General features: G+C 41.5%; 1 protein-coding gene across 4 annotated transcripts in view; it reads right to left on the bottom strand.

The window, feature by feature from the left end:
• The window catches only part of kcnip4a (potassium voltage-gated channel interacting protein 4a), a 155,900-nt gene that overhangs the window by 14,580 nt on the left and 116,228 nt on the right, over positions 1-25,092 (bottom strand). For 2 of the 4 annotated variants that reach the window (XM_082526547.1, XM_082526548.1), the window contains one exon: positions 361-485. In XM_082526547.1, the coding sequence (XP_082382673.1) occupies positions 361-485 (125 nt within the window). Of the gene's footprint in view, positions 1-360; positions 486-1,578; positions 1,679-22,848; positions 23,203-25,092 lie in introns of those variants that run through there. The other 2 variants (XM_082526546.1, XM_082526549.1) reach the window with 2 other exon arrangements.

The following is a 25,092-nucleotide window of genomic DNA, read 5'->3' as shown; positions in this document are numbered from 1 at the left end:
CTGGGTTGGGTTAATTCTGGGTCATCTTATTATGCCTCACACCAGAGATGACAAAGAAGTAAGCTGGGAGGGGGTGGAAGGGTTGAGGTATGACCTCATTATCTCTGACACAGTGAACCGTGTACCGAAGTTTAAATTTTCTGTGGTAAGCACTATTGGACAGTTTAACATTTAATGCAGGTTGAGCTGCTTCAGGAGACTTGGGTGGAAACACCCTTGCTCACTACAGCAGGTTGTAAAAGAATACATGAAATAAAATCAAAAGGAAAACAATGTTTTTGATGTGAAGAAAAAAGAGATATCCAAGAAAGAACAAAGCATTCCAAGGTGTACATTATGTATGGTGGCCTCGTCACTTACATTCTTGAAGCCGCGGTAAAGAATCTGTAGCTCCTTTCGGGAGAACCGCGTCTGTGCTTCGAGTTGTTCCAGGCCTTCTGGGCGATGGCGGACTGCCGATAGTTCCAGCTCGTCTTCGACGCTGTCTGGAGAGGAGAAAGAACAAGGTGAGACATGAAACGCGTCCTTGCAAATTTGTATTTTTGACACTAGAATTTTAGCTATCTTGTTACATTTTCAGCAAATAGATAATCAAATAAAACAAAAAAAACAACAAAAAGCTCCATTCACAATGCCAGAACTCAACATTTTACTACAAAATGTTATTGGCTCATGGGAAAATCCATTCAAGCGGATCAGTTCTGAAGTCCTTTCTTTGCCTCACACGCCACATTCCTTTATCGGACCCTTCACAAAACCAAACAAAAAACCTGAATGCTCTTTTCTTCTCTACAACAAACATGACAGCAGAGGTAATTAGAGTTTTTTTGAGACCCTGGAACACAACAAGCCCTCGTGGCAGAGAGCCTCTTCATGAAAGAGGGTAGCTGAACCCTGTGAAATGTTTTAATGGGCCTTTAATGATAGCAGATGCTGTCTGGGCACTGTCACCGACTGCACTGTCCTCACAGCACAGCGTTTGACTTGTCTTGTGCAGGGTCTCTCATATACCTGAAGTGTGACACACTAAGTGCCTCATTAGCTCGAAGAGGCTTATTACGGCCCACAGTCAAAAGGCCAAATCTTTAAACGGACCATAATTAACCTGTTGCTATGGAACAAAAGCTCCGCATCCGTTGGGGGATGTCAGCTGATATAAAGGAAATAAAAATGGCTATTTGATCTCATTCTCATCATCATATTAGTCCAGAAACTGTAGCATTACAGCGGTGTAATTAACAAATTTCTGTTCACCTGACCTGTTTAGCATCACATATTCTTTTTCACGTCACCGTGTAATTACGCCGAAACTAATCTGCAATATGCGAGTGTTTTGTTTCAGTGAAAGATGACAGTTTTGACTGTGAACAGCAGAAAAACATTTTTATTCCCTTCAGAAAAGAAAGAAAAGATTTCACGTTGCAGCTAAAATGCAGCTCCGTCAATCATGTGTGACTAAAGCCTGTACTGGCTGAGAAAAGACACAGAAACAAAAGAACATCTTAGACAACAGCAACAAAATCATCAGAGAGACAGAGTGAAGGGAGAGAGAGGGAGAGAAAGCCTTGGAAGAGCCACTTGCTTTGATTAGTGGAGGATGGCTTTTTGGCTGTGGAGCATGGAAAGAGCCTCATGAGTCGAGCTCTCACCCCGCGCTTGTGGACAATCTGAGGGTAACCTGGGAAATACAGCATTAGGTCTTGTGGGTTACCCAGGCAACCAAGAGCCTCAGAACACTGTAGGACGCTGGACATGCAAGACGTGAGGGTCTAAGTTTGGACATGAAGCTAGCTGTCTTCAGGACAACAACACAGTGTTTTTGCTCTGCAGCAAGCAGCCTCAAAAGGAGCTCGGCTTGTGTCATTTTGGCTGTTACTAATTAGCTTTTAACACAATGCATAGCACACTGATGAGTAGTTTTTAGCTATTCAAAATCCTCAGTATAGGTCAAAAAAAAAGAAAGATGGATGAAAAGGAAAAGGAATTTTTCAACATTGTTCTGCTCATTCTGAGGAGAAGTTGTCATGGCAATATCTCCCTTCAAATGGGAAACTCATCCCCAACAACAGGTTGAACCATTTGCACCAAGGACGAAAAACTTATTTTACATCATGTGCCACCCACAACCCACGTAATTTTCAGATTAGAAGGCCCAGAGACACTCTCCTTCCTGTTACTGTGACGACTTTAACTGCACTTTTATACCAAGAGCTCTTAATATAAGGAAAGTATGACAAAAAATATGTCAGACGTTTGCTTTGCTTTAGCTTTTTTTGTTTGTTTTTGCTGTGGATATGTTGTAAAAACTTTAAATTTCTACAGTAGACAGTAGAAAACAGGACATTTTCTTGCATTTATCTGTTTATCTATTACTTAATTACTTTGGTGCATTATGAATGACCATGGAGGAGGTCTTTATCAGTAAGAAAAGCTGTAAAATTTATGAAAATGCAGTTAAAAGTCCAGCTTTTATGCAAACCTTCAAATTTCCCAAAGTCTTTACCAGGCCGATTTGGTCCCTAGGCCTAATGTTTGACACCCCTGAGCTACACTACACTTCTCTTAATCCAGCCGAGAAACATCTTAGTCTGAACCAACTGGCAGATCAACAGACATTTTTATTTACTAGCACTGCTGAAGTTATCTCTGAATTTACTTCACGGACAGTGCTCCTAACAGATAAAAACAAGACCAACGAGGAACTTCTTCTTCTGTTTAGCTGAAACAGTACAAAGCTACTCCCAAGACCATCTACGAACTGTCTTTGGATTCTGTGCTTTGTCTACTGAGCTAGTCCTTGGCTTTTAAACAGATGTGCCCTTATATCTAGATTTAGTTGAAAAGTAAAACAGAAAGAGTTGTCCTTTAGGCTGAGGTTTATTGCAAAGAGTGTTCAGGCCCTTTAAATTTACCCACTGAGCAATTTTATGTTGATTAGAGAAAGGCCTAAAAGATCTGTCAAAACCTGTAATTCCTACTTGTGTCAACAGTGTTTAGTCCATCGCCTTGAAGCTGCCAATTTTGGGGTTTGCAGAGGTGGTGAAGAGGAATGGCGTCTTTTTAACCTTTTTAACCAAATTTATACTTAAAGTAGCATCTTTGTAATGACCTGAGAAGATGGCTTTTCACTTTCCAAGAGAACAGATCTTAACAGTGTTTAGGTGTCTGTGAAAGTTGCTTTCAATGCCATTTTGGTGTAATTTTTTTGTGCAGTTTTGATGCAGGTTGGTGAAGCTATGAACTACAGGTTCAGGACTGCAGAAGTGTGAGATAGGACTAGTTCACTGGTTACATTATTAATCAATCTCCAAGCACATTGTGCTCGATCAGTGTAAAAGACGGGCTCTGAATGTGATATGGAGGCTCATGACCTCGGGTCACGATGTAAGTTAATATCTCATCGGGTGTCATCTCTTCTCGCACATAATAAAGCTGGTTTCTTGACAAATGTGTTGCCTCCTCTTTAATTTAACAAAGTGGTGCATTCAAGGTAGGAATTGATGACCCCGCTACACACCCCAAAAAATCTTCTGTTGTATGCAAAACCAACGCGTGAATATGAAAGCCATTAAGTAATAAGTCCACAGTGTTGCCAAAAAAAACTCCATTTGCCCTCCCTCTCCAGGCTATTGTGAAAAATTTAGTTCAAGGTTTGACGGCAGCTGTGGGTGTTAAGACGAGTGCTGTGAACCATTTGTCAATTGTGCACCAAGCACAAGGCAGCTCTCGCAGGAGAAAACAGTAATAGAGATGTAGCTCATGGCATGTTTATAACTAACTAGTTAAGATGGCTGATGAGAGTTGCAAGAGGTCTCTATAAACCTGGGCTATAAAGGGATGTAGTAGTAACAATTACATCATTGTACAGAGGGCATGGAAATAGTGTCATAAATCTGCAGCCTACACCGTCATGAAGTGTAGAAGCAAACTGGAGGTAGAGGAAAGAGAGAAATGATCCTTGAAAAGGTTGTTGAATTAATGATAATTAATGCTAATATTATTCTTTTGGATCATCTACTGTTTGGATCAGATGTTGCAGCCAAGGCTGTATCATACTTGCTTTATTTGTATGAATTCATGTATAAGCAAAAGTGGCTGAATTGGAGGAGGAAGAAGCTCAACCAAGCTTAGCCTTAAGCGTGAATTTTTACTCCTAATTTTGCCAAATACTTATTCCACAGAGCTGGAAAGAAGCCCCGGCAGAGTCAATATTTAATGTGCCTCTGCCTTTTCAGCCTCACAGTGTATAAAGCATAAACAGTGCACACTGTGTTAATGGACCACAGGCAAACCGCAGAGTGTAGATGGTTAAAAGCTCTTAGGTCTGGCCACATAATGACCAACATTATTGTGCACAACAAACTTGTTTGCTGTGAAGAATCTCTTTCTGTTGAAGGCCGCTTCATATTGCCTCCTCTGATAACACAATAACTTTGAGATTTAGAGGATGAAGCTCTCATCTGTTCTCGTTACCTCGGTGACACACACACACCCTCCTACCTGAGTGGAGAGGAGACGTCTGAGTGCCCCCTCACTGAGGTTGAACTAGACAGATGTTGCTTTTGTTATCAAGATATATTGGTCTTGACAGCAAGCTGGCTTCATCTGGAGGCATTACTGTGCTCCAGAGAGGCACCTTTTTCTACCTTGGAGCTCAAGGACATCATGGAGAAGGGCCTTTAGTAGATTCTTTAGCAGCTGAACCGAGTTTAGGAGGCAGCGCGAACATTACAACGAATCTCGACTGTACTGAAGCGACAGGATGACTTAGCAAGAAGGCAATAAAAGCTGATCTCTAAAGTGGAACGGAGTAGAGCTTGAGTGACAGAGTGCTTAATCAGGCAAGAAAAGAGCAAACAGTCACGGCTGTCTGATTAAAAGTTGCCCTTTTATTTTATTGACAAAAAGGATTTGACGCTCGACTGTGTGTGATTCTGTGAAGAACAGCTCAAGCTGTGTCCTCCTGCCCCTTTGATAAAGGTTAAAGGTCGCACCTTTGCCGGTATTGCACCGCTTGTGTCCAGTTCATTAAAGGCAATAAAACCGCTGTTGTTGTCCTGAAGAATTAAGTATATCATGCAAGTCTAAACATTTACTTCACTGGTTTAGTTAATACGTGCCAACTCATACCGTCATGCCATACTTTTGCCTTCCTCGAAAGAAAAAAAAATGACCTTAGCAGCTTCTTGAGTGACAGCAGCTATAATAGTAGGCTCTGGCTGACTGTACAGCTCGCCAACAACGTAATTCACAGCCACCCCTGAACAGCAAAGCTGCCTTCACTATTTTGGCCTACAGCAATACAAGAGAATGAGACTGATGTCTCAGCAAAATGTAATTACCACAGACCATAGTGTAACACGCTTTGCAGACTAAACTAAAATGGTCTACCACACAGTATCTTCTTTGTCAATGCCCTGCAAAAACACTTATATCCTGAAGAACGAATGTCAGGATATTTCCCTTCCTCCCAGTTTGGACTGATCAATCACGGCCCCGCTGCTACAGTCCCTTAATGTTTATTATATCAGGACTCATTCATTCCAGAGTTATAAGGTCAAGCTGGAGGATAAAACTTTACTAAATCAATCGGGTCTATAAACCGAAAGAGAGGGACTAATAAATACTTGACACACAGACACAACTGCTTACTATCAATAACTCTTGGGTCAGTGCTGTTGAGCTTTCTGCTTCTTTGTTGTGGTAAGAGGGGGTACGTACAGTCTGAAGCTGCATACAGCCAAATGATGGCCTCGGGGAACACATAGGACAGATGAATTTAATACAGTAAGTGCAAAAGACCTGACTCCGTGTGGGGTTCAAATTAAAATGATTAAATTGGTCTTTAGTGGGGGAAGTCTGCATTTAATCTGTGTGAAATTGTCCAAGATCGTTTTTAATTTCAGCCACTGATAGGCCACATCAAAGCCTGGATTTTGCTTCCTCTCCAGCCGTCATTTACTTATTTGTTACAAGCTGCTTTTTATACGGTGACAGTCAAACACTGTGAACCAGCAAAATGTGTCATTTTTAAAGACCTTCTATTTTGTGTGTGTGTGTGTGTGTGTGTATCTAAGATTAGGTCTTATATACTTTAGCTCCAGCTGCTTTAGCACAGTGGCGCCAAGAAGGCAGAGCTCACAAAAGTAGGCCATGACTCCAAGGGAGCACAACTTATCTTCTAGCACCAACAGTTAGATAGGGTTTTACAGGCATAAGAAATGCTGATGTGCACTTGTACTGCTTCAGTAGGTGGTCTGAAGATGACCGTGACTGGACTGGAGAGTTTTGGTTACAGATGATGGCCAACTTAGAACAAAAATACTGCATTTAGGCACGGAAAGTGAAAACCAAGGTCTGGACATTGAATAAAACCTAAATAACGGAGCTTCATGTTTAAAATGTAAACAACAGCAGGTTTTGGTTACTCACACAGATGCGCTAAAGCTAAATGCTAGTGTCAGTTAGCTAACATGCGCACATACTTATAACATACTTATCTTTTAAGTATCATGTTTTTACCTGCAGCCAAATTCAAAGATGCAGCCCTTGAATTTGGGCAATTAGTTTGCCATGTTAGCAACCTAAAATGTTCCTATTCAGCATTATACCCATTCTGCTGCTAGCTTAGGCTAACATTAAGCATGTAAACAGAAAAAGGGGGAAAGCTACATGACAAAAGCTGATGATGACAAAATCTCAAATTCTTTAATACATCAATGTTTACACATCCTTAAATTTATATTCATGAAAAGGATTGTTTTTCTGCCCTATTTTTGAGCCACGCTATACAAGACACTGTTCTAGATTGCTGATGCCATATAAACGTAGGGACAGAGAGAGCTGTTGATTCTGATTTTGAAAGATGGTGATTTTCACTCATTTCAAAGTCAGTGCTGGGAAATGAGACCAATGGTGTGATGAGTAACCACAGTCCTTAAATTTTAAAAGAAAGTAATAACTCCCCCTCAACTCCACCATTTGGTTTTGGGCTATAAAATCATTGTTGGAAACATATTTTACACACTGTGGCAGAAAAGTACAGAGCTCCCCCAGAGGTTTTTTTTTTAATCCCTAGGGAAAGTTTTCTGTAGTGGAAACGTGACTTTAGATGCATGTGCAGCACATCCTTAACCTCATGAGACCTGAGCTCTTTTTTGGGATGCACGAGATGTAACCGGTTTGAGACACGGGGTCTCAGAGGTTAAAATAAATTAATATAGAAGGACGAAAACGTCATTTAAAGTAGCTACAAAAGATACCACAAATACACCACATGTACGGCTGGATCAAAAATCAATCATTATGTGGTGTTTTTAGTATCAGTTTCCATAACAGACTCATGTCATCATGCTAAATCTATAATAAACAGATGTAAAAAACAAAAAACAAAAAAACCCTTCTTATCAGATTGGCTTTAGTGCAGAACACTTCACTTTAACAGCAATAAATAAAGAGATAGAGAGAAGAAATAAACTCTTATGAGTTATTGCAGCTTTTCTGGAGCAATGAAATAACAAAGATCATAACAGAGACAGTAAATAAGTGATGTAAATAGCTCTTTTCAAAGCGTCACTTACTATCAAAACCTGCCTGAATAAATCTGACTTCCTCACATTCACCAAAGTAACCACTGAGACTGGCCATCGATAAGCTCCAGATGACAACCAAACTCAAATCTGATCTTATCTTAACCCATGCTAACTCCTAATATAGCAGGTTCTGAATCCTGGCAATGCAACACAAGAAACTGAGGGTATCAAGTTAATCACAAGGCTGTGCTGTTTCCTCTGTTGGCCTTTTAGGGTCAAAATATGCTAACATAACAGCAAGGTATGGATGACTGCAATGGTTGTCAAACACACTACTGACTCAGATATTAAATAGTTCATATCCAAGAGAAAATAAAATGAGTGAATTTTAAGTTTGTTGGCTTCCAGCATGATTTGATTCGATCATTTTTTTTAGGCACAATATGGTCAGCAGTGATTTTCTGGGATCCTCCAAGTCACCTGTATGAGTGATTGTATGTGGCGGAGGACACCAGTGCTGCTGTCGCTTCTATCTGCATCCTGATGTGTATCTGGTCGAGAATCAAACTGGTTTAAAAGAAGTAATTAATCGCTCTGCACAAAATGGGATTGTTTTACTAAGCTAGAGAGTTAGTGAGGCATTGGTTCACTGAAGTGCCAGTGATTCCAACGATATTGGATAGTCCGTCAACAAAAATATACTGCCTTTTCAACAACTTCTGCTTTATAGGTTTTCTGGGGTTTATAAAAAAAATAAATAATAAGCTCTTTACAAAGACAACAAATGACAACATGCCAGACATCATTTATTAAGAGATGGATGGTATTGGATATTTTGAAGTGTTTACTGTCCTCAAGCCAGGTTTTAAAGTCAGTGGTTCCCCAGGTGTTAATCTCTTAACACCTTAATCTGTCTCCTGGTGGCCTCGAGACAGATCAAAGTTGGAGTAGAGTCCGAGCAGCGCCACCTCTTATCAGCCAAGTTTTACATTACAACAAAACACACAGCAATTTCATGGCATCTGCAGGGTCAGTGCCAGCTTAATTTGACTGGATCTTAGATGCAGCACAGCTATTTGCTTTTCCTTAAACATGCTTCATATCATTGAATGAACCAAACAGAGGCAAAATGACAAGAGGCTGTAAAAAAGGATTGTTTGATTGGATGGTATTTAAGTCGATGCTAGTGACTGGTAATTGCCATGCTGGTTTGTCAATACCTCGATTTAAATTCTCTCATCTTTCTAAAGGTCACCTTGGTATTAGTAATAGTCTGTATATGGAACATTTACAGAAGGTCATACAGCCAATTGATGAAATTCAGAGGCAAAGCCTTTTCGGTCATATAAATCTAATCTACTCAGCCGGAGCCAGGGGCTAGGATGCTTCTTTTAAGCTCAGTGTTATTTGGCTGTAACGCTACCAGTGTTTAAGTCCCAAGGCTGCATGCTGTTTTTGGGGGACAAACGTGGCAGATACTTGGCAGCTAGCAATTAACTGAAATTATACCCAGAGACAAGGGACGAGGGCAGCAGATGAGCAGTGTCTGGCAGCCTGCGCTTGCATGATTGGCACGAGTCCTAAAAAAAGGCCAATGTGATGTGAAACTGACCTGAAGTTACATCAACTCTGATGTCACAAGCTGTCTCCCAGCAGAATACTGAATTGCGCTAAGTGTTGTGTGGCTATGTTGATTTATTGCTCAAGATATGCTTCTGTCAACACTAAAACATCTGTTAACAGATGATACCTCTGGCGCAGATGCTAAACATAATGAGCATGCATTAGTGTAATGCTTGCATTACAGTATGTTAACACGTCGAGCGCAGCCAGATTATACAGATACGGGTAAACAGTTTTCAAGCTACAAAGCAGAGCAGTAAATGGGACTCGTGCTTATATGGTGCTTTTGTGCTTTAGCTGAACACTTAGAGCACTTTGTACTACAAGCATCATTCACCCATTCACACAGTCATACAGCAATTTATTCTGTGCTTTTTGGCACTTTCCCTGACATTCACGCGCACAATCACACTCCAGTGGATGAACTGGGGGCAACTTGAGTTGCAATACATTGTCCAAAGACACAACAAGCAGACTAGAAGATGCAGGGGTTAAACCACCAACCTTCCAATTGATACACAACCTGCTCTACCTCTTGACCCGCAGCCGCCCAGTGAAGCAGAAGGTAAGCAGAAGGTTACCTAAGTCAGATGCCAAACCTCAGAAGTCTGGCATCAACTTAGATGGGGATGATGTCACTGCATCAAGACAGTTGACCCTGCTACAGTAGTAACATTGGAAGCACAAGGAAAAACTGGATTTCTTTTGCTTCTAACAAGGTCGAGTCATCCATCACTAGTAATTCAGCCCGGTCACAGCAGATGGCCGCCCCTCCCTGAGCCTGGTTCTGTCGGAGGTTTCTTCCTGTTAAAAGGGAGTTTTTCCTTCCCACTGTCGCCAAAGTGCTTGCTCATAGGGGGTCATATGATTGCTGGGGTTTTCTCTGTATGTATTATTGTAGCGTCTACCTTACAATATAAAGCGCCTTGAGGCGACTGTTGTTGTGATTAGGCGCTTTATAAATAAAATTGAATTGAATTCAATGTCTAGTTGCAACCCATTCATGGATAGTGCCTGATCCTCCATGAATTGCTTATTTACCAAGTTATAAATACATAAAGTAATAGCACAGATTGAATGATTTACTACTCTTTGCATGCACTGCCATCATCTTGGATTGTAAAGTCGAAGATTGCAGGACATGTCCAGCTCTCCAAGCCAGAAATTCAATTTGGGGGGGCAACTCAGAAGTTAACAAATGGAACATAGCATAATGGCTAGTTTATGGTGACTGCATTCACTGTGTCCCATACCAACTGGGACATCGTAGCCCTGTCGCTTGAGGCGTGCAGGACTCCCTGCAGTCTTCTCCTAAATGATAGGTGTTGCCACTCAAAATAAAGTTCCGCATTAGCGATGATGTGGGAGTAGAGGGAGTCAGAAAGTCTTAGCTTTTCGGACTGTTGCAACGTTTCCTTCTGTATAATCTGGGAATCTCTGAGCTCCTGTACTTAAATATCACTGACATGGTGGTAAAGGCTCACGACAAGACCAAACGACACTAAAGAATGGAACACACCAGTAATTGTGAAGTCAATTTCAGTGCGTGCTGGAGGGCATTCAAATGTGGTATCTACTCAGATGAAAGTGACACCATGTATATTCAACTCGGAACACAGCTGTTTGGGGAAATACATACTGAACTTTGGAAATATGCCAAGTAATAAAACTTAATAGCAAAGAGGTTGAAAGCAGAGCAAAAGCACCAATGAATCCATCATCTCCAGATCCGCCAGCAGACAGATTTTGCCTCTACCTGAAGCACTCTGAACACCAGAGCTGCCAGCAGTGGACATCTGCTGATTACAACACATTTTTTTTTCCATGTGTAAGATCTGCAGATGCAAGTCAGTGAGAGATAAGTAATTGAAACGCAGGCCTCATGCTATAGCAGATAAATGAGAGGAGCAAAGAGGGAGGTGGATACAGACCTGCCATTTGTTTCCATTTTGGTGGTCACAAATACAAATAAGCTCTGAGACCAGAGTCAGCCAAAGCGATATGTCATTTCTGTTATTTAATAAAACAGTTTCTTATGGCAGGCAGGAAAAATGGCAGTGTAATCGCTGTAGTAATAGGAAGGAGTTGGAGGGCAAGGTCAGTCGAGCAAATTTCTTAGACCACATGGAACAGTGCAAACTCTTTTTGCTGAGATATGAATTTATTTATCCAGAGACATATTAAAAATTCTGCGTCATGCTGCCAGTAATGAAAAGAACATCCAAACGAGCCAAACCAAGGAGACCGGGAACGGATCCGTGTGAACAGAAGCCTTGACTATTCCCTTTACAGCAGGTTAGCTATTACAAGACAGAAGGCAAAATATCTCCAATTACAGTGGCTCTTTACTGGCACCAGGAACACATTATCCAATGCTTTCCACCATTAGTACAATTTGCTACAGCTTCTATGTTGCCTAATGCAATAATAGTAGTTTTAATTAGTTTAAACAAGCGGATACCGAAGACATGTAGGAACTAATTTTTCATGCTGAGTATGGCCAGGACCATAAAAAGCTGTCCTTTCCTGTTCTGACCTGAGTGTGAGTGACTGCACTGACTGGTGGTCTGGGAACCGGATGGCAAGGTTCTTTATGAGCGAGAGCGGACTCTCACGCCGGCCATAATGACACACCATCACCATTTATTGGAATCTGGGGGAAAGAGCAGTCTATGTTTTTAATTGCAATCATTTGTCATGTGGAAGTGCTTCAATAATAGTCTGTCTCTGGGAAGGCGTTGCTACAGCAGTGGAAGGAAAGGAACTTTGCCCTTTCTTCTCCAATCATTTTAAAGATTATAAGATGGGACAAGGGAGGGAAAAGGAGGTTTATCATACTTCAGCTCCAAAGATTAGAGCTTTCACGCCAAGAAAAAAGGATACCCGGAGAAGAGATGGTCTTTATGACTAACTTCAGAGTGAGTCATCCTTATTCCAGCTGCTGACACTGACGCTACCAGTCACTCAGAAAAGTGCATCAATGGATTAATGGATTTTACCCCAGACAATGTTTACAGTGTAATTCACATCAACAGTGAGATGCCAAAACAAACTTTTGAACTCACATCCAATTTTCTCCATAAACTGCGGCTCAGCCAAAAGACGTGATGTGATTACTTGAAGGGGAACAAAATGGCCCCAATAGTTGATTAACGTTTTACTTACTTCCTCCATTATTTCTCTGACAGTGAGGCTTTTACTCTGCCACCGCTATTGTGATGAAAAGGAAGTAGCCAGCTGGGATGATTTATGGTCTGCAACACCAGCCAATAAGATCCAAATGAGCTAAGTGATTTTTTTTCCTTCCTTTTTATTCAAATATAGAAAAGTATTATTTCATGTGCTCGGACTACATTAACATTTTCCTGTAGCTTTACAGCTGATGATGTATGATATTTCATCAGACTCAGTGCAAATTCAGACTTGTCCTTGCTCAGCAAATGGTTTCAATATAACAGAGGAATCTCTCGTGATATGAGATTGGTTTGCGAGAGGTACAATTCAGCACTTTATATTTCCCAGTGTCCCAGTTCTTTTTACAATAGTGCACACCACTAAATTCTTCCAAAAAGCCCTGCTGTTCAGTTAGTCGAGGAGTTAAAATCAAAACAAATAGAAGAAACATCAGTTGTGCCCAAACATGCAGACCCACCTCCCCCAGCTTCCACCCACAAACAACAAAAAAATAAATCCTCAGTGAAATTAATGGGGACTATAAACTCCACTGAATTCACAATCAACCACAACAAGAAACATGCATTATGAATAAGAACTGATGTCCTTGGTTTAATTATGGACAATACTGTTGCTGGAATGATTATTCATTTTGCAGGCTAATTAAAGCCAGAAACACGCTGAATGAGCACGCTTGTTGTGCAGCCTTGATTAAAAAAAAAAAAAGGGGGAAAAGCACGTGCAACTTCAAAGGTCTAGAGATGGTTGAAAGAAGCAAGGCTCAAGCTTAAATTAACCCCAAAAAATGCAACACCAAATCCTTAAAAACCTCTTAATGTATTCACAAGACAATATGCTTTGGAGGTTGTGTCCTACATTGCTGCGCTGTATGTACAGGTCATTTAATTAAGTGAATCTTTAAGTATATATTGTGCCTCCTGCTCACTCGTCCATGGGGAGCTTTTTCATGCTGCCATCACCTATCTCGCAGCATATATATCCTTGCCTCAGAAGCATGCAGCTTACTTTTATCACCACTTATTACCAGTGATGTTTTCATCAACATTGATTGCTTGTGTGATACTTGCCCTTGCTTTAAAGTAAGTCCTCTTACTTCCACTAAGATCCACTGCCAGGCCTTTCTTGCCTCAAAAGACACCATGAGGACCGGTAACGCAGCACAGGTGGTTGCTCTAAAGCATAGAAAGTAGCTAAAGGAAAATTAGACCATTTGACTGTTTAAATTTACTGCTGAGTGGATGAGAGATTAAAGCGCTACAAAACACTTTACACTTCTTTACCTTTGACTGGATTTGTTTCCAATCTTTTAAAAGTTTGCCTGCTGGAGTAATTATTAGATTTATTCCCACAATGGACACAGCCAAATGAATTTACTGAAAAGACTGTAAATGCCATCCATCATAACAAAAAGGATGCTAAACACTTCTGACCCAACTTTGATGATATGTGACTTAAACAAAACAATCCCATAATAAAGATGCACTAAACCATCTACGATGTCCAAAAAACAACGCGTTTGAATGAAAAATGAACGCAATGCACTTAAAAAAATGAAGAATACCTTTTTGGTATTTTACAGTGATATAAATCCCTCACAGGCTGTATGCCTTAAACAATATCATAAGTATGTGTACAGACAATGAAGACATAAAGACCAACACAGTTAGCTGTCATTCTCCTACTGCAGGGGTCGGCAACCGAAGGGTTAACTGATGGCTCGACCATAGCTGGACTGGCCATCGGGCATACCGGGCATTTGCTCGGTGGCCCGGTGACTTTTTTTCCCCTTTGTAACGGTAAAACACTGAAAGGTGGTGGATTGGCCAGATTCTGGTCGGTGTGTAAAAATAACTCAGTTGTTTGGTGGCGGCTATGGCGGAGCTTCCTCAGATTCAGTAAAATTAGCAAGTGGTGGAGGCCAGCAGGTGGATGAGAGAAAGGGGAGGCAGGAGGAGAGACCCGAGGCAGCCGCCAGTCCGAGTGTCAGGTGAACTGAGCTTCAGGTAAGAAGTTATGACCTGCAGTCTGTCTGGGTCAGATATAAACCAAGTTTAGGTGGAGTTTATTTTTGTTGTGCTGACTTTTTACAGTCAGCTACAATAACTCGTACTGCGTACTAGCTAGCATGACGGAGTTTCTATACTGCTGGGTGGGTGCTATGATGTTACTTACTGATAGTGAACTTTATTTAATTCATAAGGTTAGTTAGTAGAGTTGCCAACCGTCCCGTAAAAAGACGGAATCGCCCCGTATTGAGAGAAAATATTACGCGTTTCGTGTTGAGGTGAAAAGGAACAGTTTGTCCCGGACTTCAGCTAGAATGAAAAAAGGACACAAGGCTGGAGTTATTCTGTGTCTTTGCTGCACAGCTGCCTCTTCTTCTCTCATCTCCCCCTCCCTCTTCTGTTGCTACTTCAATCATGAAACTGATCAATGATCAGCTGATCGGCTTTTCTCTCTTGTTTGTTTATCGCCCACTTTGCACCAGAAAGAGGAAACCACCGGATGTCGCGCTAAACAACAGCAGCACGTTTAAGCTTGATCAGCTGTTGTTAGAATTTATTTAATATTACTTTCTACTATCAGCTGATGTTTGCTGGAGCCACAGCTGTAAAAGCTGCTGGTCATGATATCGGTTTGGTTATCTGGTGAGAGGGAAACATGAAGATGAAACCAGGAGATGTCCTTACTGAATCATCAGAGCTGAACAGGTGATGGAGAAACAGGTTTACCTTTAGGTGACATGAATGAGTTGAAGGGAAGTTATGAACTGTTTCTGAGAGACAAATAACACCAGGATCCTTTTCTACGTAGCTGACAGCTGGTAACTGTGCAGGGGCGGGTCTAGCAAAGTTATGCCAGGGGGCCAGGTAGGGCATTAACAGGGAGAGGGGGGCACAAATAAATACTTTCTTATTCTCATTTAAAATGTCTAGCTTTTATTAAATAATTATCTGAAGCTTACAACCAAAGTTTTTATCTGACGTAAAATGTATAGAAATCATACATATAGCATCGAAGTAGCTGGAATCCATAGATGTGCGTGTTCATGGAGCTTGCATTTTCACCTGCTGGACATCACTACCTGACAAGTTTAACTGTCTTCAGAACATTGCAAAGGCCTTATTGACAGTATTTGGCTCTACTTATCTGTGTGAGCAGATTTTCTCTCACATGAGTGTCCTCAGGTGGCCGTCTGAATGCTGGACACTTGGAGACCTGTGTCTTTGAGTGGGAGACCAGAGATCACATTAACACACATTAACATAGTTTATTTTTCTTATCATTGTTGTGAGGAGACCATCAATAGCATTTGTATTTTCTGTATTTTCTGTATTTGCTGTTATGGATAAAAAAGTGTCTTTTTTTGTTTCAAAATTGCTGATAACTATTCGCTGATAGCTGCCAACATCTGCGAACAAATATAATTCTATAAAGTGGTCCTATATAGTGTGTAACTGTTAATAAAGAGCATTATTAAATTTATTGCTAATGCAATCATATGGCACATTGACTTCTGAGGAAATTTTAAATGGCACTCGCCATCAGAAAGGTTGCCTACCCCTGTCCTACTGTATGGCCAGCTTCATCCCGAGATGATGTGATTATCAATGACAGGCATGTCAGAACAGCTTGATCATAAATAAATGCCACCAAACAGCAACAGAAAGGTCACTCATAATTTTGGATGATAAAAATTCACCAGCTGTGGGTTCCAAAGATTTTTACGCAGCAGGCTTTAGACATCTTGCTGCTTATTAACATTAGCTGAGCACGATTATAACACTCAGCAAAGCTTGGTTGATCCTTAACACCCAATCAAAGAAATCTGAAACAAAAGCGGTGTCACAATGAGCTCTAACTATATTTGCGCTATCAGCATTTTCATCTTCTTAACTTAGCACATTGATCTAAAATGTGTTAGTTATGTTTAACAAAAGGTGTTCACAACCTAAAGCAGTGGAAATGGACAGCAGGACATAAAAATTGTCTAAAGACAATTAATGCAGTATCTGTAGAGATATTGAAATGTAAACCAACTGGTGGTGCTTCAACTGGCTTCATCCATGTGACTGTGCATCCATTTTCTTCCCCCTTTCCAATTCAGGGTTGGTGAAGCCTATCCCACCTGTCACAGGAGGAGAGGAGGGGTACACCCCACACAGGTTGCCAATCTGTTTGCAGAACTAACGCATAGTGTCTTTTCTCCCGTCTTCCTCCCCTCAGCCCAAATGGTGGCAGTAGATGTGATCCATCCCTGAGCCTGGTTCCATCAGAGGTTTCTTCCTGTTAAAAGGGAGTTTTTCCTTCCCACTGCCGAAAGCTTGCTCAAAGGGGATCGCCTGATTGTTGGTGTTTTCTCTGTATTATTGTAGGGTCTTTACCTTTCAATTTGCCTTGAGTGTTGTTGTGATTTGCCACTATTTAAATAAATTGAGCTGAATTTAACTGAATGGAGACAGACAACCACTCACACCTACAGGCAATTTAGAATTTTGCCTTACCATTTAGAATCCATCATGTCTTTGGACTGTGGGAGGCAATCAGAGTACCCAGCAAAAAAACACAGGGAGAATATGGAAACCAGGACCTTCGTCGATCATTCTTCAAACCATCCATGAGATATGTGATTATCAACAAAGTAATGAACAACATGATGTGTTTCAGATTACGTACCGCCATACTAACACCCACTATTCTATGTGTACAAGCGTGTCACTAAGTGTATCTCAATGCTGTGCTTTCAGTTAAAAAGTTAACTGAGAAGCACTCAATTCTTGCTTCCTTTTATCCCCATTTCAGGCAAAGGAAGGGACGATAAAGCAAGTTTTAGCTGCTAGAAAGAGGGTACACCAACACCAGCGATGCTAGTTAGCTGTAGCGCGCTAAAAGTCGTAGATTTATTTCAGCCACTGTAGGTAAAAAAAAAAAAAAAATCGCAGACTGCGTCAAATGTTATTTTAAGTAGGTGCCTGACACGCTTTACAGCTTTACCCCTTCACCTTTGATCTCACACGGTCCTGTGAAAATGCATGCAGAAGTAAGCTGTAACGTACTACACGGTAGTACAAGTGTCCAAACTGACTGAAACCATAAGAATGGCTATGATGACGGTCCAGTTAATTGCAGGTGATTATTATGTCTGGCTCTATTATCTTGGCTTGATTTTACTGGAGTTTTTGTCTGCATCACCTACAAGCATAATTTGTTGGTACTAGGGTTGCCAACCGTCCCTTAAAAAACGGAATCGTCCCGTATTTCGAAACAAAAGTACACGTCCCGTATTGAGCTAATAAGGGACGCACTTTGTCCCGTAATACAGTGAGAATCAAAAGTAGTCTATAAATGTTAATGGAATTAACACTTTGTTTGAAAACATAATTCCCAGCCCCTCTCCTGCTTTGTGACCAATGAGCTGACAGCACACTTATGACAATTCGAGTATGACAATTCAGATTATCTCATTGGTCGAGGAAAGGTCGCTTACGGAGAAAATACCGGAAGACAACAGATGACCACAACAAGAAGCTTGGCCAGCAGGGAAATAAACGCCGACACTGCGGTGCAAGTCTCGGATGACAGTACACCTAAAGCTGGGCAAACACTGTGCGATTTTTTCAGTCACGTTATTCAGCTCCTGCTCAAACTGCACGATTGACTCGCAGGGGTTAGAAGTTGGTAGGTCACGATGTAGGTCTCACACTATACGGCCCGATGCTCTGATGCGACCTGAGTGCTCACACTGTGCCTCCATAAAATGAAGGTTATAACAGAAAATCTGTCGCTCGCTCTCTCTGTCTTTCACTCACACAGACACACCACCATCATCAACTTTGCTAAATTGCTAATGAAAAACATTGATCGGGCAGCTGTGATTGAGCAGCAGTGTAAATCCAACTATTTTCACGGTTGTTGTGGTCGTGATAATTTTGTGATGCCACATCGAAAAGGCTCGGATGAGCTTTCCAAAGTTCTACAAGTTGTGCCTCCATCGCTTGTGTCCAGATCACACGCTGCACAGCCGTGCTGCTCCATCTTTTTCACCGATGTTTACGTGTTTGCGCGTGAGCAGTGTGAGCGGCTGTGGTGACACCCTCGCGAGCGATTGATGATCGGGAGCTGGTCGTGAGGTGTTAATCGCTTCTCGTTACCCCACGTATACTACACGACGCACGATGAAGGCCAAAATTGGTCCGATCACCAAAACGGTCGCACGACTCAAATCAGCTCAAAATGGGCCTAAAACCGCACAGTGTAAGCCCAGCATTAGAGCAGCAATGTTTGTTCCCCTCAGAGAAAGGGAAGAATGGGAAAAGGAAAACACCTGGCTGGAAAAAGTTAATATGGGCATGTGCAGTGAATATCAGCGCTATGTGGCCAGAAGTGTGATAATATAATTTATTTTGTGTAATAAACAACTGCAAGGATAGATGATTACAACAAATAGATGACTAATACATAAAAGTAATACATAGATGAATAATGATGATGAGTTAAGATGCGTAATCATGGGAACAAGCGGGTTTACAAACAGGAGCAGCTGATTAGCATTAGAAAAGCTGAAATAATACCTCAACTGAAGCCAATTGTACTAAATGCACTAAATGTGCACTGTTACAAGAATATTTTTCTTTCTATTGTTTTCTATTATTTTAAGTTAAGCAGGACAGAGTGCTTTTAAAGAAAGATTTACTTATATTCTCAAAAGTTAAGCATGACAGGCTTCTGTTTAAGAAAGAGACCTGTTTTACTGTGTTAATGTTGTCATTTTGAGCTAAAAATAAATGGTAAATGATCATTTGTTTCACATGTGTTCATATCACAAAGAATAGAATATGCATCTACTTAAATCAACTTCAAGTCAAATGGTTAAAAAATAATTTCACACACACAAAAAAAAAGAGCTACCACACTGGGAAGGGTGAAGACAACTGGGTCGCCCGGCCCTGGCCACGAGGTGTCCCTTATTTATTTTTCAGGGAGTTGGCAACCCTAGTTGGTACATAAGAGTCCTGTCACTTATGTACCAACAAATCGAGCCAACATGCTCATTAGCACTTTATTACCACTCTAAATAAATAAATAAAAACAGGCAATAGGGAACAAAAAAAGGGTCCTGGTCAGTTGCTGACACAAATTATTTTTATTTGCCCGCCTTTGAAAATCCAATCAAGGTCACACAGAACATAAGAACATTGTTAGATGAATGTCGGTGCTGAGATGCTCTGTCCTCTGAGCCGGTAATAAACAAACGGCAGGTCCAAATTGACACAGTGTTCCATCACCGTTCTGGTAATGCTGTAATTGCGTGCAGTGTGTGCGTGTTTGCAGGGCTACGAGGTTACGGTCGGGGGTGTTGCTGTGTACAGCTGAACCAGAGAATAATTCATCATTTCGTGACATACTGATTAGCCTGCACCTTGAGGCTTGAGTCTTTACTCAGCAGTTTGCAATACTGCATTATGTAAGTAGAAATGTACATACGTGTGAGAAGGATCTGGATATGTTTGTGAATAAGCAAGTGTAAGAATCTACATTGTTATTCGCTATTCTGCAAGGAGGAGGAGAAGGCTTGGTGGTTGATTATTCAGCAAAAAACAAGCAAACATCGTAATTTCTCCATCTTTAACTCAGTCTCTAATAAAAGTGGTCATTACATTATTTCGCTAGCCGAGGAGGGCAAACACTTGCCAGCTGCGCTGCCATTCTGCTCAATGGCAACAATACAAGCACACATGCATCAGTTCTGCTGCATTCACAATTAAACTGAAGCAAGTGACTTTTGTGCAGCTTGCCAGACCTTACTTTTATTCACAGTGAATGCTCTGGTGATTGTGCACGGTCTGATGCAATAGTCCTGTTATATTTCTCCAACGTGAAAGCATGCCAGGAGCAGGGAGAGGCTGTTAATAAACTATTTCTCAGGGTCTGAGGTCCTTACAGTCTGTGAAGTCGAAATAATCAATCCCAGGAGGTCAGACTTGATTTTTTACAAAGGGTACAGTTTCTTACTTGCTGCCAGCTGACTCTTTACAGTAAAGAGCGGAGCAGTGCTGGGACACATCCAGAGCGTGCTCTCGGCTCGAGATAACTCCCGTGACTGGAACGTTGCCAGTTTAAATCTACAGCGCAGCTGAGAAACTCCCTCAACATTTACCCCACACAGGCTTTTGAAAGAAAGACCTTTATCCTGCAGAAGCCCCAGCGGAGCAGCTCAGGTGGCCTGCAGTAGAGGGATGTGATCGTACTGGGCAGCTCCCAGCTGTGAACGTGTCTGACTGTATGAATGTTAAGCAGACCGTGCGCTTTCAGTGAACCTCTGTCCCTGGAGGTTTCTTCAAAAATAAAAAATAAAAGGGGCAAAAACAAACTATTTTAGTTATTGCAGAACGTGACAGCTGCTACAAAGGTAAATCTATACAACTGTGAGGTTTATATACAAGTGAAGCTACGCAGATGCTCGGCGGTTAAGACTGTCAACTCAGATATTTGCAAGCACAAGCCCTGAATCCTGATCTTAGCTTGGCCTTTCTGAAATGCAGTTCTTTTAGTTTTAGTTTTTTCCGCCCCTGCTGACTTGAAAATATGAACGCCGACTGAATAATGACCTTAAAGTTGTTTTCTGAGTTTTGAAAATGCAGAAAAAACAAACCTGTTTCCACTCTTTCTGCAAGAAACTTACAAATGTGCAGAATACCCTTAAACCATTTGGAAACATGCTTGTTGTCTGTCCTGCTGAATCCTGGTTGAGATGATCAGTTTGTGTTTAATTCAAACCTCGCTTCAAGACATTTAGCTTTGTTTAACCGAGCAGTGGAAACAGGGAACACAACTGGTCTGTCTCTATAAAAGATGCCATCTAACACAGTGCAAAGTTCTCCTATTTACACATTAAGATATCTGCGCTATAGAAGAAGTTACAGGGAAACAGAAACTGTGGAATAATGTGCTGTTGACTAAATATATTCAGGCCTTTATTGGCTTTTAGCTTGCTTACTAACAAGATCTTTAGATGGAAAGAGCAATTTATGTCAACATGGGATCTGTGAAATGAAAAGGACCTTTACTAATTGAGCAATCAAGAAAGGAATAAAACTAAAAAGTAATTCTTAGTTGCACCTCGAGTTTTGATGATTTATTTGCTTCTGTATGGGCTTAATTACAAAATTTAACTTCTTTCTACCCCCGCATGCATCGTGGGAGATTTTAAGACTACACACAGCTTGCGTTTGCCAGTGTTGATATGATTACAAAAAGATTTGTGGTCTCTCATTTGAAAACCTATTTGCCTAATGAAAAGCATTTCGCGTGCATTTTCAGCCCCTCTCCCAATATCTTTTTACCATTCCCTCGTCCTGAAAACGACTGCAAACACAAACAAAACATCGATATCTGTATTGACAGCCTGTCGGGCACCGCCAGCGCAGGCATTCTGTAAGTAATCAGGCTCTGAGACGGCTCCGTGGAATATAAATCACATCAACAGGCAAACGGCACCCGACATGCCAGCCCTGACATCTGTATAATCTCACCGTCGCCGATAATCAATATCATGTCAGCTGCGCTTGGAGATGCAGAGCGAGGGGAAATCTGAGTCGCCAGTGTTTAGCGAGGCATGTAAACTGTTACGTCGGGCGTGAGGTTCACCATCCCCCCAACCCAAATGAAAACCCAGCTCCCAGGTGCTTTTGAAACAGCACAGCCAGAGACAGTCAACAGACGCTAACACGTCCATCTAAACACTCGTCTCAGGTCGGGTCAGGTCGGCTTTTTCCTGCTACTGACTAAAGCACATTATCGCCTCTCTATTTACTTGCTGCCCCTCTGAATATGCACCCACCTTTGATTGATTATTCTAATTACAGGTTAAGGTGTATTTACTGAGCAGCGTGTGCTGTTCTTCGGTTTGAAGTGCTTACCATAGTGCTCGACTTTATTTAACGAGACAGCTTCAGTAGGTCTAAACTGAACGCTTTCTTTTCTTATTCTGCGCTTGCCGAACTTCCCCGCTCAGTTTTCCTCAAGAGCAAAGTGAAATGCATGCACAAGAAAACAACAGAGGCTTCTAAGGTCTGAAATACAGAGATTCTCTTGCCTCTCAAATGTTTTGATGCTTCAGAAGTGACACCGTTTTGCAGCTCAAGACATTCCTCGATCTCATCACAAGCTCACGCATACTTCTGTGACATTTCCTTTGCTACGCATTAATTAGACCGTCTTTTTGTGCTTCCCACTCCTGTTTTGGCATAATGATTACCTCAGTTAACTTCAAAACTTTTCAAATTGCAGTCTTAGAAAGTTTCAGAGAACTTCGAGCAAACTGAGAGTGAATCTAATGAGTCGAGGGAGCAGACGTGGAAAGCTGAAAAGGTGAGACTGATTGAAAATACATCAGCAAGGCTTATTATAGTCTATCAGTGAGCAAGCTTTAACTTGTTGTGTCTGCCAACCTCCACCTCCCTCCACCACCCCAACAACCTTCAAATCAGTGTCTTACCCTCTGAGAAGCTGATGAGCCCCAGAAGGTGCAGGAGCTTGATGGAGGCAAACACCAACACCACGATGCCCACCGTCTGTAGCCCCTCAGTTTCCCAGATCGCGTTCAGCATCACTCCCCCTTCTGCCCACTCCCCACCGCCATACCCGGACCCGAACCCGGAGCCCGAGCCAGCTTCTTCTACTTCCGGGCCGCCGCCGGGACCAGGACCACCATTCTCACCTGGCCCCGCACTCCAGTTCCCCTGCACCAACTCCAGCGCTACGCCGGCCCAAGCGCACGGGCCGGGCGCCCCCTGGCACCCGCCTTCTGCTCGCTTGTTCTCTAAATCCACTCTGGGTAAGGTTAAAATTGGAGATTAACAATCAGCAAGACTTGTCCTCAGGTTTGCGAGAAGCCTGAAGTCATTAAGGATGTTTCTGATTTCGAGAAGTCACTGAGAATTCAGGACGATCCTCTTCCTCTTCATTTCCTTCCCTCACAAACGAGGAGACCCTTGAAAGCCGGGAGAGCAAACTCTGCTGTTCTCTGACAGTTTGGAGCTCTCGCTCACTCTTTCAGGCGCACCGACTGCCTCGCTGCAATGTAAGGGAGGGAGCAGGAAAGGGGACGGATATGAGTGAGGGAGGGGAGATGGGACGGAGGCTGTGGGGAGGTGTGGTCCTAGAAGGCGCACAACCGAGCGGGAGCTACACATGTTCAAATTAACTTTAATCACAGGAGCGGCACAGCAAGCGTAACTGAATTCTGTCTGCTGGATAATTATACCATTAAATCAAGAAAACGGCATAATTCTGTGGTTATAGGAAAGACTGATCTTGGAGATGGGAGGCAAAAAAAAAATTAAATTGCAAAAAGCCGTACAGAGAGATCAAACTAACTTTTTAGCAAGGCAAGACAAAATAAATATCTCGTGGTTCAAAAGGAAGGAAAAAGAGAAAAAGCTGATAGCGTTCACTAGATAATCACCTACTTCAGGAGTAAAGAAAGCAACAAATCGCACAACTTTATTTAACTTAATCGCTTGTTTTTGAATCACATTTGATTGCGATGAGATGTGGCGAGCCGATAAAGAAAACTAGAGCGACAGAGACCGTGTGTGTCCAAGAGAGAGGCTGATGCATGCAGTCAGCGTTTGGAGCAAATGAGTGAAGACACCACCATCTACTGGTCCTGTGCAGACTGTAATTATCATACAGCACAGCATTCGATATTTATCCTGTTTTAACCAAAGAAAGAAAATTACTCCCATTTTATTTTGAAAATAATAAGCTTTCATGTTTCAGGAAATCAATGCTTTAACTCCAATAACTACAAGTTCAAAACAAGTAGAAAAGCCACATTGAAAGCTTTTCTGTGAGTTATTTGCGACTGCAAACACAATTTCACTGCACTCTACTTGATTATTTTGACTCAGAATGTCCCTCTGCCGTGTAAGCTGTGAATCAATTTAGAGTAAAGTCCGCCATATATCACTGATGTAAATGCACAAAGCCAACTTGATTACAATCATCACAACAGGATATTATTTTGGCACTGTGAAAGAAACCGTGTCTCACCGCTTACTCAATTGCTCTATGATAAATATCCAGTGTGACGCAGTGCTCTTTTCCAGTGATGGAAAAACGCGCACTCATCCATTTACATGCGGTCCATCTGCCGCTGCTTTTTCTTCAGCAACACAGAATGGAAAGTAGGAGATGTAATTCCATGTTTTTTTTAAAATTCTCTGAATAATTTAGCATGATGCTATTTGAAAAAGAAAATAATATTCAGCAGACATCCTGCTTAACCTGAATAGCCCAGAGCATTTTTAAAAAGTCGTTGGTATGGGAGACTTGTCCTTGCAAAGTGAGACATTTAATGAGGACTGAACTCAAGGATTATTTTGTATGCAATAATTTTAAAAATGTGTATTTATTTGTATATTTGTATTTTGGGTGCGCTGTTCTGAAAACTGAGTTAGAGCAAAAAGTGCATCTTTAGGCAGTATAATACAGCATGTATTCTGTAATTACCTCGTGCAAAAGAGTCTACTTTTCTTTTCCAAACATTTAATGACTGCAAATATCTCAGTTGCTCTGTGTCTGGATCAGCTTTCTATGCTTTTTTTTTTTTAAAGGAAGATTTTTTTTTCCTAAGTAACATATTCAATCATTGCTTTTATCTGTGTTTTACTTAAATCCATCTATTACAGACACTAAAAGAACAGTCAGATGCCATTATTGCACTACACAGCTTAGA

This window comes from Aulonocara stuartgranti, assembly GCF_965226115.1.
Source record: "Aulonocara stuartgranti genome assembly, chromosome: 3".
NCBI classification, from domain to species: Eukaryota; Metazoa; Chordata; class Actinopteri; order Cichliformes; family Cichlidae; genus Aulonocara; species Aulonocara stuartgranti.
This window is presented reverse-complemented; position numbering and strand designations above follow the sequence as displayed.